This window comes from Scheffersomyces amazonensis (assembly GCF_036850825.1).
Source record: "Scheffersomyces amazonensis strain UFMG-HMD-26.3 chromosome Unknown RJT21scaffold_2, whole genome shotgun sequence".
In the NCBI taxonomy this organism is placed as follows: domain Eukaryota; kingdom Fungi; phylum Ascomycota; class Pichiomycetes; order Serinales; family Debaryomycetaceae; genus Scheffersomyces; species Scheffersomyces amazonensis.
Genome location: NW_027042742.1, coordinates 1,115,611 through 1,129,737, shown reverse-complemented (window position 1 = coordinate 1,129,737; position 14,127 = coordinate 1,115,611). Strand labels below are relative to the sequence as shown.

Genomic DNA, 14,127 nt, shown 5'->3' with positions numbered 1-14,127 from the left:
TTGATTTTTCAATTTTTCACTGTCTTACGAGAGAGACAGAGAAACAGAGTTCCACCACCTAATCACTACTTAATACAATAAGAGTAAAGATGAGTACGAGTATAAGTCATAACTTTATTCGTTCATTTTCGAGTACTTCATCGGTAGCCAGAACTGGATATTCGACAGTTCATCCTGTTCATCATTTAGTTAAGGTGAAGAAGAATGCATTAAAACCATCATTTCAAGAATTTTTAATTCCTCGAGATGATATACGAGCAGTTGGTTATAAACCCAAAGAAATTGATCAAGATAGATTAATGGATTATTATCATAATACTTTACAATCTGATTTAATGTTAAATATGTATAAACATGATAGTAAAAAAATATTAGGTAGTAAATTAAGAAGTTGGGGAAATGATTCACCTTTTAAATTATATCGTGAATTAAAAAAGCCAAAAGGTTCATTAAATCAAACAAGAGATATTAATCCTATTACATTTAAAAATATTCCACAATTAGAACTGATTTCAATTCAAATTTATAATAAAGATGCATTAGAAAATCCATGGTTAAATATATCAAGTAGATTATTACTTTCTCAAATAACTAATGTTAAAGCAAAACAAATATCAGCTAAAGCTAATATTTTACCATGGAAATTAAGAAGAGGTAAAGCTTGTGGAGCTAAAGTTGAATTAACTGGATTAGATATGTCTCAATTTATTACTACTTTAGTTGAAATAGTTTTACCAAGAATTAGAACTTTTCAAGGTATTAGACTTACTTCAGGTGATAAAAATGGAAATATTACATTAGGTTTAGATCCTGAAGATGTAAAACATTTCCCAGAAGTTGAGGCTTTTCAAGAATTATTTCCTAATTTGGATGGGCTTCATATAACTTTAAAGACAAATGCTAGAACTGATGAAAGGGCTAGAACTCTTTTAAGTTCTCTTGGTTTCCCATTCTATAAACCTAGAAGAAACTCTTAGGTTGATTGTATATATATAAATAAAAATATTTCATCGTACATAGTATAATAGACACTTTAGTGAGATTAAATTCGCAGTAACCGAAAAAACAATAATACTGATAATAATAATAATAATAATAATAATAATAATAATAATGTGTAGTGTAGTGTACTAAACTAAGCTAAGACCAACAAGTACTAACAATACCATGTCTCAGAATCCATTAGAACATTCTGTAGTTCATGAATATTCTGTATTATACTCGGATAGAATCTTACAAAAGGATAAGAAATGGAATGATGGGAAACTACGATTTTATGAACTTAATGGTAAATTAGAAGTATCAAATTCCAATGATAATATTATAGCTAGTGATTTCTTTGCATCTAAATCCAATTCACAAATTCAACATAATTATTTACGAGTAGATAATCAATTTAAATTACCTAATCGAAGTTTACTTATTGAAATTCTTGAAATTGGTCCTGTTTATGAACGTGATATATCTAAATCTTTCCCTAAGAAATCTCCTAAACCATTAAAAATTAATGAAAATATTCCTATGGCTTTATTAAAAATTGATCCTAATAGTTTGAATTTACTGACTACTAGAAGACGTCGTATAGGTTTAACTAGATCAACTAAAAGTCAACTGATACCTCCTAGTTTACCTGTATCCATACCTGTTCCCGTACCCATAACTTCCAAAAAATCATATACTCCAATCAAACAGAATAATGTGTTAAAGTCAATTAATAAACAGAAATCAACTTCTAACGATAGAATCAAGAATTTATTTAAGAGATATGAACAAATCAATGCCTTAACTCTTCCAAGAATACCTCCTTCAAGCAATAAACGACTACAGTTTTTGCAACAAGATCTTGTCACTCCAAATTCAGATCCAATACCTAATATGGAAGTAAGAATAAAAGTTAAGGAAGAATCTATTCCAATAATCTCAACTACTACTGTTGAAGAAGCAGATCTCATCTATGATTTATCAGATCTTGAAGAAGATGATAAGTTTCATGAAATGATTATTAAATTGAGAAGACAGAGAGAAGAAGAAGAACTAAAAAAATTGGAATCAGAAGCTTCAACTGAAGAATACCCCCCTTTAACGAATTAATGAAAGTAAATAAATATTTAGAGAAATTTAAGAATTTATTATAATAGAGAATAACAATAAAATATAAACCATTTCCTAGTAAGTAGCATCAAATAAAAATTACCACCAACTCAACAACAACAGCAACAACAACAACAAAATATTATCATGAAATTATTAAAATAAAAACCATACAAAAACCAAAATACTAACAAACCACCAGCATACTAACAATATTAATAATAATTCTGTGTTAGGTTCCTTCAAATTCTCAGTAATTGAAGTTCTAAAAATTCTTCTCTTTGCTTTTGCCTATGAACCATAATAGGCACAGCATTCCCTGAGAATATCTTAATAGCAGGGAAAGAAGATAATAACCCATTAACAGCCGCTAAAGCTGGACGGTTTGATAAACGGGCAAGTAAAGCTTGAGCAGGTAATTCAGTATACTCATCAGTGACTTTGACATTACCATATGTCTTAGTAGTGGAGCTGGAGTAAGTCATGAAAGCTTATAAATAGATAGTTAGATAACAAATAGGAAGATAACTATTGTATAGAAAGTTGTAGAAATTAAAAAGAAGTATTATACTAAAATAATTTAAACCATTAGGAATTATTGAAAGGTATTTATAGTCAAACCTTTTTTAGCGCCCAAACCATGAGATATTCGCGCTACCACTCATAATAAATTGATTTTTACTTACTGGGGATTTGTTAGTATTGAATCCAATTTAGTTAACAACCGACTGAACAATGATTTGGGAATAAATTTTGAAATTAACACAAGTTTATAAAGAAATTGAGCATCATGTTCTTCATATGTGTTATGATATTCATCTTTTAACAGTTTGAACTTTGTTGGAATTAGTTTTGAATAGGTATTTAATAATTTCAAAGTACGATCTAACGCCTTACGAAACCAAATTCGAGAATCATAATCAAACGAATAGGCTTCTGAAGCAGATATATACTTTGACCAATCTCCATTCTTTTGATTCTCATAAAATTCTGGTTTAAATCTTCTACTTTCTATACCAGGCGTTGAAAGTATAGGTATATGAATAACAGTATCAAGCAGCATATTGATTTCCATCCAATAATCAAGAAAACTATCGGCAACTAAAGGAATAGATTTCAATGGAACTTGGAATAATGATTTCACTTCTTTCTCTTCATCTTTACTTCTGGAATTACTAAATCCTATAACTGTATCATCTTCATAATATAATGCTCCTACCAAAGTATTTGGTAAGAAAATTGGAATCCTTCGTAATGACTTTCTTCTTGCCAATGCTACTCTATTTAATTTTGAACTTAAGGCTGTATTTGAAAATTGTAGAGCTTGTGCCCATGGGATTGATTCATTTAAATTAAGATCATACATCAATACATTATCATTACAATAGATTAGATGATAACTGTTTACAAAATTCTTTACATTAACTCGATTCTCAACTTTATACCCAGTAAATGATGGTTGACCTGGATGTCTATTACAAATACGTGATTGATTTGGAGCCCCAATAACATATTCCACTATGAATATACCAATACATAAAACATTTGCCCATCCCATCATTGTTGTTTATTGCTAGTTTAATTTTGACTGCAAAAAAAGATAAATTAATTCTGCTACAAGATTTGTAAAACTTATACACGATCAATATACTTAATACATATAACTTATCTATATTATAAAGTTAAACTATTTTCAAAGGCAGTAGCAAATAACAATCCCATGACCATATTTAAAACATCTCTATTGTCACTACCAGAGTCTTTGATTAATTCATTATTGTCATATACGGTGATCCATCCAAATTTGTTTTCAGTTGGTTCATCATCAACCAGTATAGAATGGTGTAATCCATCATCTAAGATGCTTGGATTAAATAATTTACCCATGGTATGACCATTAGCTTTCGAAGTATCTTGTATAGCTGACTGAATCTTTTTATCATGATTAAGAATATCATGAAATGATAACACTTTGGGTTTGCCAATATACAATGAACTAAGTTTAAGTTTCCTTTTTTGGTTAGGACGAAATACACCAATAGTAGAGGCATTCTTTGGAGATTCTTCTCTTGGATATGAGACGGTATGGGATGGGACTAATTGATTTCCAAGAATTTTTTCAATATAAGTCTTATGAAAGTATAAATTGGATTTATTATCATGACCATCTAAAACTGATCCCACATTCCAACGATTATTAGCTAAATCTTTAAATTCATAGTTTTTAAACCACGAAGGAACATTTGTACTCAACTGTTTAGGTAATGCTAAACCATTAAACACAACCAGTTTCATACTATGTCCATTTGAATTTCCATTACTTTGAACTGGGCTATATAATGAACCTAATAAAGAATTAGATTTAGGCGTTGATAAGGATTTGGGTTTGGAAATTGGAGATGAGTTCAAACTACCAATATGGGGACTAACTGGTGCAGAACTTGGGGTTAAAAGTGGTACAGCAATTGTATAATGATCACCTTCTTGTTCATCCCTTTTTGTAATAACCATATTCAAAGATGTTGATGATTGTTGCAAAGATTTAAATACCAAGGTAAATCCTTTTTTTGCAGCTGATTGTTTCAGTCTACTTTCTGGTTGGATAACTTCAACGAAAAAGCTAGGGGCTGATCTACAGTGAATATGTTTCAAAGTGGGATTAGTGCTAACATAGAAATCCTTTCCATGTTTTGTAATGTGATATTTCCAAAAATTGGCCGGAATATTGGAAATCGTGTTTACTCTAATTGGTTCTGAAGTAGATTTTAAAGAACTTGAATCGGAAGTAGATTCATGTTGAGAATTATTGAAAGTGTTGTTGATGACGGATCTAATTTCTGTAAAGGAACTTCTTCTTAAACTTGATAATGAACTTCTTCTACTAATTGTATTAGACTTGACTCTAACAAGGGTTTGGAAATCAGAAAGTTTAGTCGATGAAGTAGATACTACACCCAGAGAAAATCGTTTCAATTTATCCTTCAAGGAGTTTGCCCTGCTGATTATACTGGAACGTGATAATACAGTTTCACTAGGACTATTACTTTCATCTTCAGAAGAAACATCATGAATATTAGGAGTTGTAGTGATATGACGAAGATTTTCAGACTCTTTTAATGTTGCTGAATTTATGTTAGTTATTACTTTTCCATCACTATTTGACCCTGCGTATGAATGCACATTTACAAGTTGGTTATTTGGAGTTTTTACTGATTTGGAATTGTTTAAGAACTCTTTTGTATTTGATAAAACTGGAGTTTCATCTTCATGAGTATCAATTGGGAATGACAATGTTGAAGGAGTTGTTGGAGATTCATTATTTTCAGAAAATGTTTGTTTAAGTTTAGATGCTGCAAAATTATTATTATTGTTCAATTGATCTGGTTTTGATATGGCTGTTGTGGGTTCCTCTATAGCCGTATCATCTGCACTAACAAAACTATCTCTTGATGATTGTGAACTAGATTGTGGACTCTCTTCTGTACTTTCAGGAGAAGGAGGATATTGAAATCCATTCCTTTTATTTGCAGTTGCGAGTTTAATGAGATGTTGTTGTTGATCTCTAGATGGAAATACTAATGAGATTCTTGGAGTAGATGGTTCATTAACTTTTGATGGCATTATTATTTCATTTGGTATACTAATGTGAGTATCTTTAAGTAATTCTGGTTGATCAGAAATTGAATTATCATCAGTCAACTTCAATGTAGGACTTGGTAATCTTTCTGAACTTGGAACATTTTTATATGATGAAGGTGAGTACCTTGTGAACTTTGGACTATGGAGAGATATTCTTGGCAGGTGTGTGAATTTAACATCTGGAGTTATTGGAGAGTAATTTGACGAAAAAGAGGATGATGATAATTTATGTTCATGTCGAACTTCAGGTTGGAATGGGGCTCCTAAAGATTTATTATCTTTAAGTGTAGAGTTTGAAGTAGAAATTCGTCTCAGCATTCTGATTTATAACTCATTGGTACTCGTTCCTGAAGAAAGCGGTTGGGAAATTTGAATCTGGGAATTGTTTTAAAAATTATTGTGTACTGTTGTCTTATCTACCCTAACCTTATTGTTTTTGTACTGTGATTTTATTAAATTACCGTGGGGAAGAACCCTGAGAAATGCAGCAACTAATTGCGACAATAATGAGAACTCTCGCTAGGAGTTGATGCAATTTGCAACAATGATCAATATATAATAAACTGCAAACAGGTATTAGGTATTTAAAGTATATTATTAAAGTATATTAGTAAAGTATACATGCATCTATATATATACGTAATTGAATATGGAACGTTACCAGTCTAATTAGTCAAACGTTCGCCATTCTTGGTTTTTATCAATTTGAACTTATGAGGCTGGGCAATTTACTAACCACTTACTTAAAGCAGTAATCTGGAACTTAGGGAGATGCATATCTCCGCCCCAATTAGGCATTGTTACTGTGCTTCCATTAAAGAGCCGCACTGCAATGTCAGAATTGTGTCAGTCTCGTATTTTATTATAAAAAAATATTTTAAAATTAGAGTCAATATTTCGCTACGAGGTTATAAGTGATGAACAACTAAAGACGGATGATGGGTTTATAAGAAAAATAGGTAGATGCAGATGGTGATTCGGGGGTGGTTCTTGACATATAAATATAATTTACTGGCTTGTAATTGGTGTTTAAGGTAGTGAAATATTAAACTATTGTGTAACTCTTAGAATAGCAACTTTCTTTATGTTTCTCCTTACATCAGCTTTGTTGTAATTCGTATATCATCTATTTGCACATGTTTCAATATAATATACTATCGTACGATTACACTATTCAAATACAGATACCATACACCATATTACAATACTACCAAAAAACACGTTTGAAGTAATATTTACTAATAATCCGTGTCACAACCTGAAATTTAATGCCATCGGGGGATTCCTATATGCACACCCAAACAAAGGGGAAAATTCCAGTGACGAACCTTAAACAATACCAAATAGTGGAGAGATGCTGCCCTGAACTGTCCGATGTAAATCGTGTAGAGATGTAATATTTTTTTGTAAACAGTAAAGTAAAAGTGTAGTTTATTCAATTGCATATTTGAAAAATTCTAGGAATTAAACTTAATATATCAATTGAGGTGTGTAGTTAGTAATGTCAGAAGATCAAGCTCAAGCTGAATTGGATTTAGAGCAATCAGCTCCATTATTAGCTAATCAACAAGATTCTGAATCGGGAATATTCGATACGTTTTGTCCAAATTCAAGACAAACGTTAAGAATTTGTCTTCATTTGAAAACTTTAATTGATAAAGTTATACCAATAGTATTTGATTCTTCTGAAATCTCTTCATCTAATTCTCCTATACTTAATTCTCGAGTACTTGAATTAGTTTATGAAGCTGCTGGTGGTAAAGGAAATGGTAAACCTCATACTTCATCATATAAATATCGAGCAGCTTTAGTATTTTGTTTACTTCGAGTTTGTGGTTGGTATTGGCAACAAGCTGAATTTGAATTAAGTGATAATAAATTATATTTATTAAGAGCAGAAACTGCTCAAATTCTTGCTGCTAAAATTATTGATTCAACTAGTAATGATGAATATCTTTTTCTTGGATTATTATGTCATAGATATGTAATTAATCTTAATAATATTGATGCAACTCCAGTTAGTGCATTAGAATTAGCAGTTGATATGCATAGTACTATAGTTATTGGATCAGCTGGTTATCAAAGATGTATTAAATGGCTTTGGAGAGGTTGGATTGTTCAATCTTCAACTGATCCTCATGCTTATGTTATGTATAAAGGAGTATCACTGAATTCACTTCGAGTACATTTTGATCCTGAAAGAGTTAAAACTCCATTATATCAAAATATTTTGGAAATTCTTATTAGTATAATTTATTTAATTTTATTTACAATTATTCTTAATGGTCATCAAATGACAACTGATGCATTAGATGTATTTGAAATTATATTTTTCTTAATTACTTTAGGTTCAGTTCTTGATGAAATTGTTAAATTTTATCATGTTGGTTATTATTATTTAGGATTTTGGAATGCATTTAATGATGTTATGTATACAATAATTTTTGCAGCCATTGGATTTAGATTAGCAAGTGTTAATACTTCAAAGGGTTCATTAAAAGAAAAATATGATGAAATTGGTTATAGAATTCTTTCATGTGCTGCACCATTTATGTGGTCAAGATTACTTTTATTCTTAGATGCTCAACAATTTGTTGGAGCTATGATTGTTGTTATTAAAACTATGATGAAAGAATCTATTTACTTTTTCGTATTATTATTAGTGGTTATTGTTGGATTTTTACAAGGATTTCTTGGACTTGATGCATCTGATGGTAAAAATGAAGCAACCTTTAGAATTTTAATTTCATTAGTTAAAGCAATTATTGGAGAATCAAGTTTTGAAGATGTTTCTGAATTAGTTCCTCCATATGCTTCAATACTTTATTATATTTATTCATTTGTTTTAACAGTTATTTTGATGAATATTTTAATTGCCTTATATTCAACTGCTTATGCAGCTATCGTTGAAAATGCCACTGATGAATATTTTGCATTAGTTGCTCAAAAGACTCTTAGATATATTCGAGCTCCTGATGTTAATCTTTATGTGGCACCATTTAATTTAATTGAATTTCTTATTACTCCAATTGGTTGGTTTATACCTAAATCTACTTTTAAATCATTTAATTATTATATTTTACTTATAATTTATTCACCATTATTAGTATATATTACTCTGGATGAGTTAGCTAATGCTAATAGAATTCAATATAATAGATATAAAGGAGTTGCTGATGATGCTAATGAATATGATACAGAATGGGATTTAACTGATGGATTTGAAGGTGATTATTTTGAAGCAGGAGGATTTGAAAGTATTCAAGAACGGAATCAAGAAGTGAATCAAGAACTTCGAATTCAACGTGAAGGTGAAGAACAAGATCCTGAATTTAGAATTGATTTTAAGAAATTTGAAGCGGATATTGATAGTGCAGTTAAGCTGGTTAATGAAGCTAATAAATTAGGGATTAAATGGGAATTTTATGAGTTATATGATAAGATTGATAAATTGACAACATTAGTAGAGGCCGTTGTTAAAGAGAATGAAGAGTTGAAAAAGAAGGTTGCAGAGAAGTAGACAAATTGATCTATATATAGTAATATACTATTCTCATAATATACTGACAGTTATAAAGTAATCTCCAATTGTAATAGTTAGTAGTGATTATACTCTACAGTCATTACTCTACACTAATTATTACTCTACACTAATTATTACTCTACACTAACATAGTGACTACTCTCTACTGACTCTCACTACTGCTCTCACTACTGCTCTCACTACTGCTCTCACTACTGACTATTATCTACTACTGCATTAGTTCACGACGCTAACTACGTTCTTCTCACTCGCTAAGTCTCACTCACTATCTCTCACTAACTCTCACTAACTACCGCTTCTGTCACTAATTCTCGGTGTGTAATAACCAAACCCATACAAAAAAAAATTTTATAGGCAGGCCCAGTGCCGGCTCCAACCACTAAATACTAACTTTATATACCATTAGTTACTGAGGCAACTTAATGGATCGAATATTGACTGTATTACTGACACATAATAGTGAGTTTTGAATAATACCGACTAATCCCTAGTGTCTCTATAGTTTATTTAGTCCCTAATAGTCATGTCTCATCAGACTTCTCGATATACCCTAGGGGACGATATACATTTTGATTATGATAGTAATAGTGGAACTGTAACCCCAAATGACAACAATACCAACAATGTATCCACTGGTTCCAAGAAGAAAAAGAAGAAGAAGAGTAAAACAAAGTCAAAGATTACATCAACATCAAATGTTCAAGCTACTATTAATGACCCAGAAGCTGATTATCCAACTTCTCGAGTTATAAAGCAAGGACCTAATGGAGATGTAATAGTTGAAAGTTTGGATGATGAAGAATATTCAAATTCAAATGAACACCAAAATCAAAATCATCAAAATCATCAACCAGCAAATATATGGGATAGTTCAACTATTGAAGAACAAGAGAATTTAAAATTATTTTGGGAATCACTTGATGAAGATCAAAAACGGAAACTTGTTCGAATTGATAAAGAAGCTATACTAGCTACTTTTAAGAATGAAGCCAAACAATTAGCCAATCAACAAGGAGGAATAAATTCCACCAATATATCAGGAACTAATGGTTTAATTGGTAATAATAATAATAATAGTAATAATAATAATTCAACCCTTAATAATTGTCCTTGTAAATATTGTGGTAGAAGAAGTAATATTATTGATGATGAATTAGAAACCATTTATGATACTCATTTTGATGATATTATTGAATTCATTCATGAAATAAGAAATATAAATGATTTAAATGCTCTTCCTGGTTTATTATTCGGAGGCTTTCATATGCTTGAAGAAGAGCATAAACTACAGAAACGACAACAGCGTTTAAAGAAACATGATCATCATCATCACCATCATCATCATCACGATCATGACCACGACCACGACCACGACCATGACCACGACCATGACCATGACCATGATCACGACCATGATCATGACCACGATCACGACCACGATCATGAACCTATTGAACATCATTTACCTCCACAATTACCACAATCACAATTACAATCAAAATCAAAATCTCAATCTCAAGAACCAACATCACCAGCATATCCTATACCTTTACCAACAATTGAACCTATTGAAGATGAAGCCATTCAATCACCATCTCCACCACAAGTACAAGCACAAGTACAAGTACAAGCACCAAATCAATCACCATCACAACCACAAATACCTTCACAAATTAGAAATGAAATTGAAAAATTTATTGAAGATGCTAAGAGTAATCCATTAGGATTAAGTAAAGAAGAACAAATTTATCATAAACTTATGGATCCTAAATTACTTGAAGCACTTGAAAGTCTTGATTTTGAAAAGATTAAAGAAGCTTCAATTCCAAGTGATGATAGTAATGATATTAATCATGTACATTTACTTGAAAAGGCAGGATCTTTAAGAGATATGATTCGAGATTTAAAGAAAACTGATCAAGCTCAATTAGAAAAGGGAATGGCCTTTTTACAAAAACGTGATCAAGCTCAATTAGAGAAAGGTATGGCATTTTTACAAATTATGGGGAAACTATTCTCAAAATCAGCCATATCTGCAATGTCAAATCCTAATGGACAAGTTGATTCAGAAACTCAAAAATTATTGGCTAATAAATTTAGTGATCAATTAACTCAAGGTTTATCTAATTTTGCTGAAGATTTATTAAAGAATGATGGTCATTCATTTATTGATATGATGGAAACCCTTTCTGAATCAAAAGCTGGTCGTGAAGATTTATTAAAGGATGATATAAGACCTAATCCTCAACCTATTAGTAGAATTAATTATCAATATAATCATAATCATAATCATAATCATAATTATAATCATAATCATAATTATTCTCATCCACCTATTAAGAATAATCATCATAAAATTAATGGTGGAGCATGGAATGATGAAGATGAAGAATTTGAAAATGGGAATACCAATAAACATGGATCAGATGAAGAAGATGAAGAAGATGAAGAAGATTATGATCATGATGAGTTTGATGTAGAAGATGATGACTATGATGATTATGATGATGATGAATATGAAGATGAAGATTATGAAGATGATGAAGATCTTGAAGATATTGATGAAGAAGAAGGTGAAGGAGATGAAAGTGCAAGTGATACAGAAAGTGAAATCTCTGAAGAAGAAAAAATGCAAGAAGTTCGTCGATTATTTCTTATTCAAGTAATTAAATTATTTCAAGAAAGATTAAAAACTGCTTATAAAGAAAAATTATCTGAAGATCGTACTCAAAAATTAATTGAAGAATTAGAAGCTGAAGAAAATGCCAAGAAAGATCGATTACTTAAGAAAGTTAAACAAAAGGAAAAGGCTAAAGAAAAGAAAAGATTACAACAATTAGCTAAAGAAGAAGAACGAAAGAAAAAGGAAGAAGAACAACGAGCTAAAGAAGAAGAATTAAAACAAAAGCAAGAAGCTCTTAGAGCTGAACAAAAGAAGAGAAAGGAAGAACAACGACTTAAACGAGAAGAAGAAAAACGTAAACGAATTGAAGAACTTAAGAGGAAAGAAGAAGAACATCGAAAGAAAGTTGAAGCTCAACAAAAACGAGAAGAAGAAGCTAAGAAATTAAAGGAAGAAAGAAAGAAGAAAATGGAAGAAGAACGTCGTAAGAAAGAAGAAGAAAAGAAACAAAAGGAATTACTTAGACAACAACGAGAAGAACAACAAAGAAAAGAACAAGAAGAAGAAGAAATAAATAGAATAGTAAGAGAACAAGAAGAAATTTTATCCCTTGAAAGAGCAACTCAACAAGAACAACAACGACTTGCAACTTTTATTGAAGAAGAAAGATTAAGACAACAAGCTTCTCCAATTAAATCTAATCCACTTTTAGAGCAATTATATCAATCTAAGGGTCCCTTACCAATTCTTAATAGTCATGGACATTCTCCATCTCCTGTTAATGGAGGATTATTATCTGATCCTACAGTTTCAGTTTCTGTAACTTCTAATTCTAATCCTGGTCCAACTCATAATGGATTCTTATATTCTAATACCAATACTAATCCTGCTAATACTGCTACAACAACCAATACTAGTAATAATACTAATACAGCCTTTGGAGTTAATACTACGACTACACCTATAGTATCAACAAGTAATTTGAATGGTACCATTAATTCTCCATGGGGTAGTAAATCTCGAATTAATTCTATTTCTTCTAATAATCTTGGTCAGACTAGTAGTCAATTCCCTCTTGGAACTTCAACTACTTTTAGTCCATTTAATGATTTTACTACTTCAAATAATGGAGTTGGAGTTGGAGTTGGAGTTGGAGTTAATGGATTAGTTAATGGAGTTGAGAATATTAATTTAAATCCGACAGTTTCAGTTCCACCTAATGTATGGAATAGTCCAACTGCTAGTCATAGTTTATTAAATAATGGAGGTGTTGTACCAAATAGTACAGGAAGTAATGGAAATTCAAGAAATAATTCGATTTGGAATAATCCTCCTAATTTAGGAGGTAGTATTTGGAATACTCCATCATCCATTACTCAAGCTGGAGTTCCACCACCAGTTTCTGTTCCATCTTCAGTATCTGTACCAGTATCTGTACCAGTTTCTGTATCTGTTCCTGTATTAACTAATGATTTTGAAGTTATTCAGAAATTAACTTTTGATAGTTTCCAATTACTTCAAACCACTAATCAATTAGAATTTGGAGTTGCATCAGTTAATAAATTATTTATGAAAGTTCAAAGTTTATTAATTGGAGGTAATACATTAAATATTAATCAATTCTTAACGGCTCTTTATCAACCTAGTCAAAATAATAAGTATCAATTTGATTTCTTAAGAGATGATTATGGTAATGTTACTCATATAAAAGTTAGTTCTTTACAATCTCCATCACTTCAACATCTTTCATCTAATGGTCCACCAGGTTTAACTAGTAATGTTGGAGTTAATTCCGGTATACAATTACCTACATTTGCAGGAAGTAATCCAAATAATGGAATGGTTTCATTTATGGATGTATGGAATAAAAATGATAATAATGGTAATGCAACTTCTGCTTCTGCTTCTGCTACTGCTGCTGCTGCTGCTGCTGCTGCTGCTGCTACTGCCACTAGTGCTGTTCATGGGTTATGGAATTAGTTATTGCTTAAGTATAGTATAGTATATTAGTATTTAGCTATTTAGTATAAGTTTACTGAGTTACTGTGTTAGTGTGTTAGTGTTACTGAGCGTTACTAAGTGTTACTGAGCGTTACTAAGTGTTACTGAGCGTTACTGAGCGTTACTGATCGATCAGTTACTGAAGTTCGCACTCTCTCTCACTGAACAATTAAAGATTAGTGAGTCGTCGCACTGTAGTCGCACTGTAGTCGCACTGTAGTCGCACTGT

At 31.1% G+C, this 14,127-nt stretch overlaps 7 protein-coding genes across 7 annotated transcripts; 4 read left to right on the top strand and 3 right to left on the bottom strand. All coding sequences in view use genetic code 12, as the record gives it.

The window, feature by feature from the left end:
- Positions 1 to 47: 47 nt before the first annotated feature.
- RJT21DRAFT_118798 (mitochondrial 54S ribosomal protein uL5m) lies at positions 48 to 1,099 on the top strand. Its single transcript, XM_064881161.1, has one exon. It carries the CDS (start codon positions 90 to 92, stop codon positions 975 to 977), a length of 888 nt encoding a protein of 295 aa, XP_064739470.1. The 5' UTR covers positions 48 to 89; the 3' UTR covers positions 978 to 1,099.
- Positions 1,100 to 1,105: 6 nt separating this feature from the next.
- On the top strand, positions 1,106 to 2,291 carry RJT21DRAFT_118797 (uncharacterized protein). The gene has a single exon (XM_064881160.1). The coding sequence runs from the start codon at positions 1,168 to 1,170 to the stop codon at positions 2,089 to 2,091; it is 924 nt and encodes a 307-aa protein (XP_064739469.1). The 5' UTR covers positions 1,106 to 1,167; the 3' UTR covers positions 2,092 to 2,291.
- RJT21DRAFT_118796 (uncharacterized protein) lies at positions 2,138 to 2,632 on the bottom strand. The gene has a single exon (XM_064881159.1). It carries the CDS (start codon positions 2,574 to 2,576, stop codon positions 2,334 to 2,336), a length of 243 nt encoding a protein of 80 aa, XP_064739468.1. The 5' UTR covers positions 2,577 to 2,632; the 3' UTR covers positions 2,138 to 2,333.
- Positions 2,633 to 2,773: 141 nt separating this feature from the next.
- Positions 2,774 to 3,652, bottom strand: RJT21DRAFT_112671 (uncharacterized protein; the record flags this gene model as incomplete). Its single annotated transcript, XM_064880096.1, has 1 exon — positions 2,774 to 3,652. The coding sequence occupies one exon, from the start codon at positions 3,650 to 3,652 to the stop codon at positions 2,774 to 2,776; it is 879 nt and encodes a 292-aa protein (XP_064739467.1).
- A 113-nt stretch (positions 3,653 to 3,765) lies between these two features.
- On the bottom strand, positions 3,766 to 6,211 carry RJT21DRAFT_138525 (uncharacterized protein; the record flags this gene model as incomplete). Its single annotated transcript, XM_064883321.1, has 1 exon — positions 3,766 to 6,211. Exon 1 carries the CDS (start codon positions 6,046 to 6,048, stop codon positions 3,766 to 3,768), a length of 2,283 nt encoding a protein of 760 aa, XP_064739466.1. The 5' UTR covers positions 6,049 to 6,211.
- A 741-nt stretch (positions 6,212 to 6,952) lies between these two features.
- On the top strand, positions 6,953 to 9,311 carry YVC1 (Yvc1p). The gene has a single exon (XM_064881158.1). The coding sequence runs from the start codon at positions 7,232 to 7,234 to the stop codon at positions 9,248 to 9,250; it is 2,019 nt and encodes a 672-aa protein (XP_064739465.1). The 5' UTR covers positions 6,953 to 7,231; the 3' UTR covers positions 9,251 to 9,311.
- Positions 9,312 to 9,572: 261 nt separating this feature from the next.
- RJT21DRAFT_138523 (uncharacterized protein) lies at positions 9,573 to 13,877 on the top strand (the record flags this gene model as incomplete). The annotated part of the gene is made up of 1 exon (XM_064883320.1): positions 9,573 to 13,877. The coding sequence occupies exon 1, from the start codon at positions 9,798 to 9,800 to the stop codon at positions 13,875 to 13,877; it is 4,080 nt and encodes a 1,359-aa protein (XP_064739464.1). The 5' UTR covers positions 9,573 to 9,797.
- Between the last annotated feature and the right edge of the window lie 250 nt (positions 13,878 to 14,127).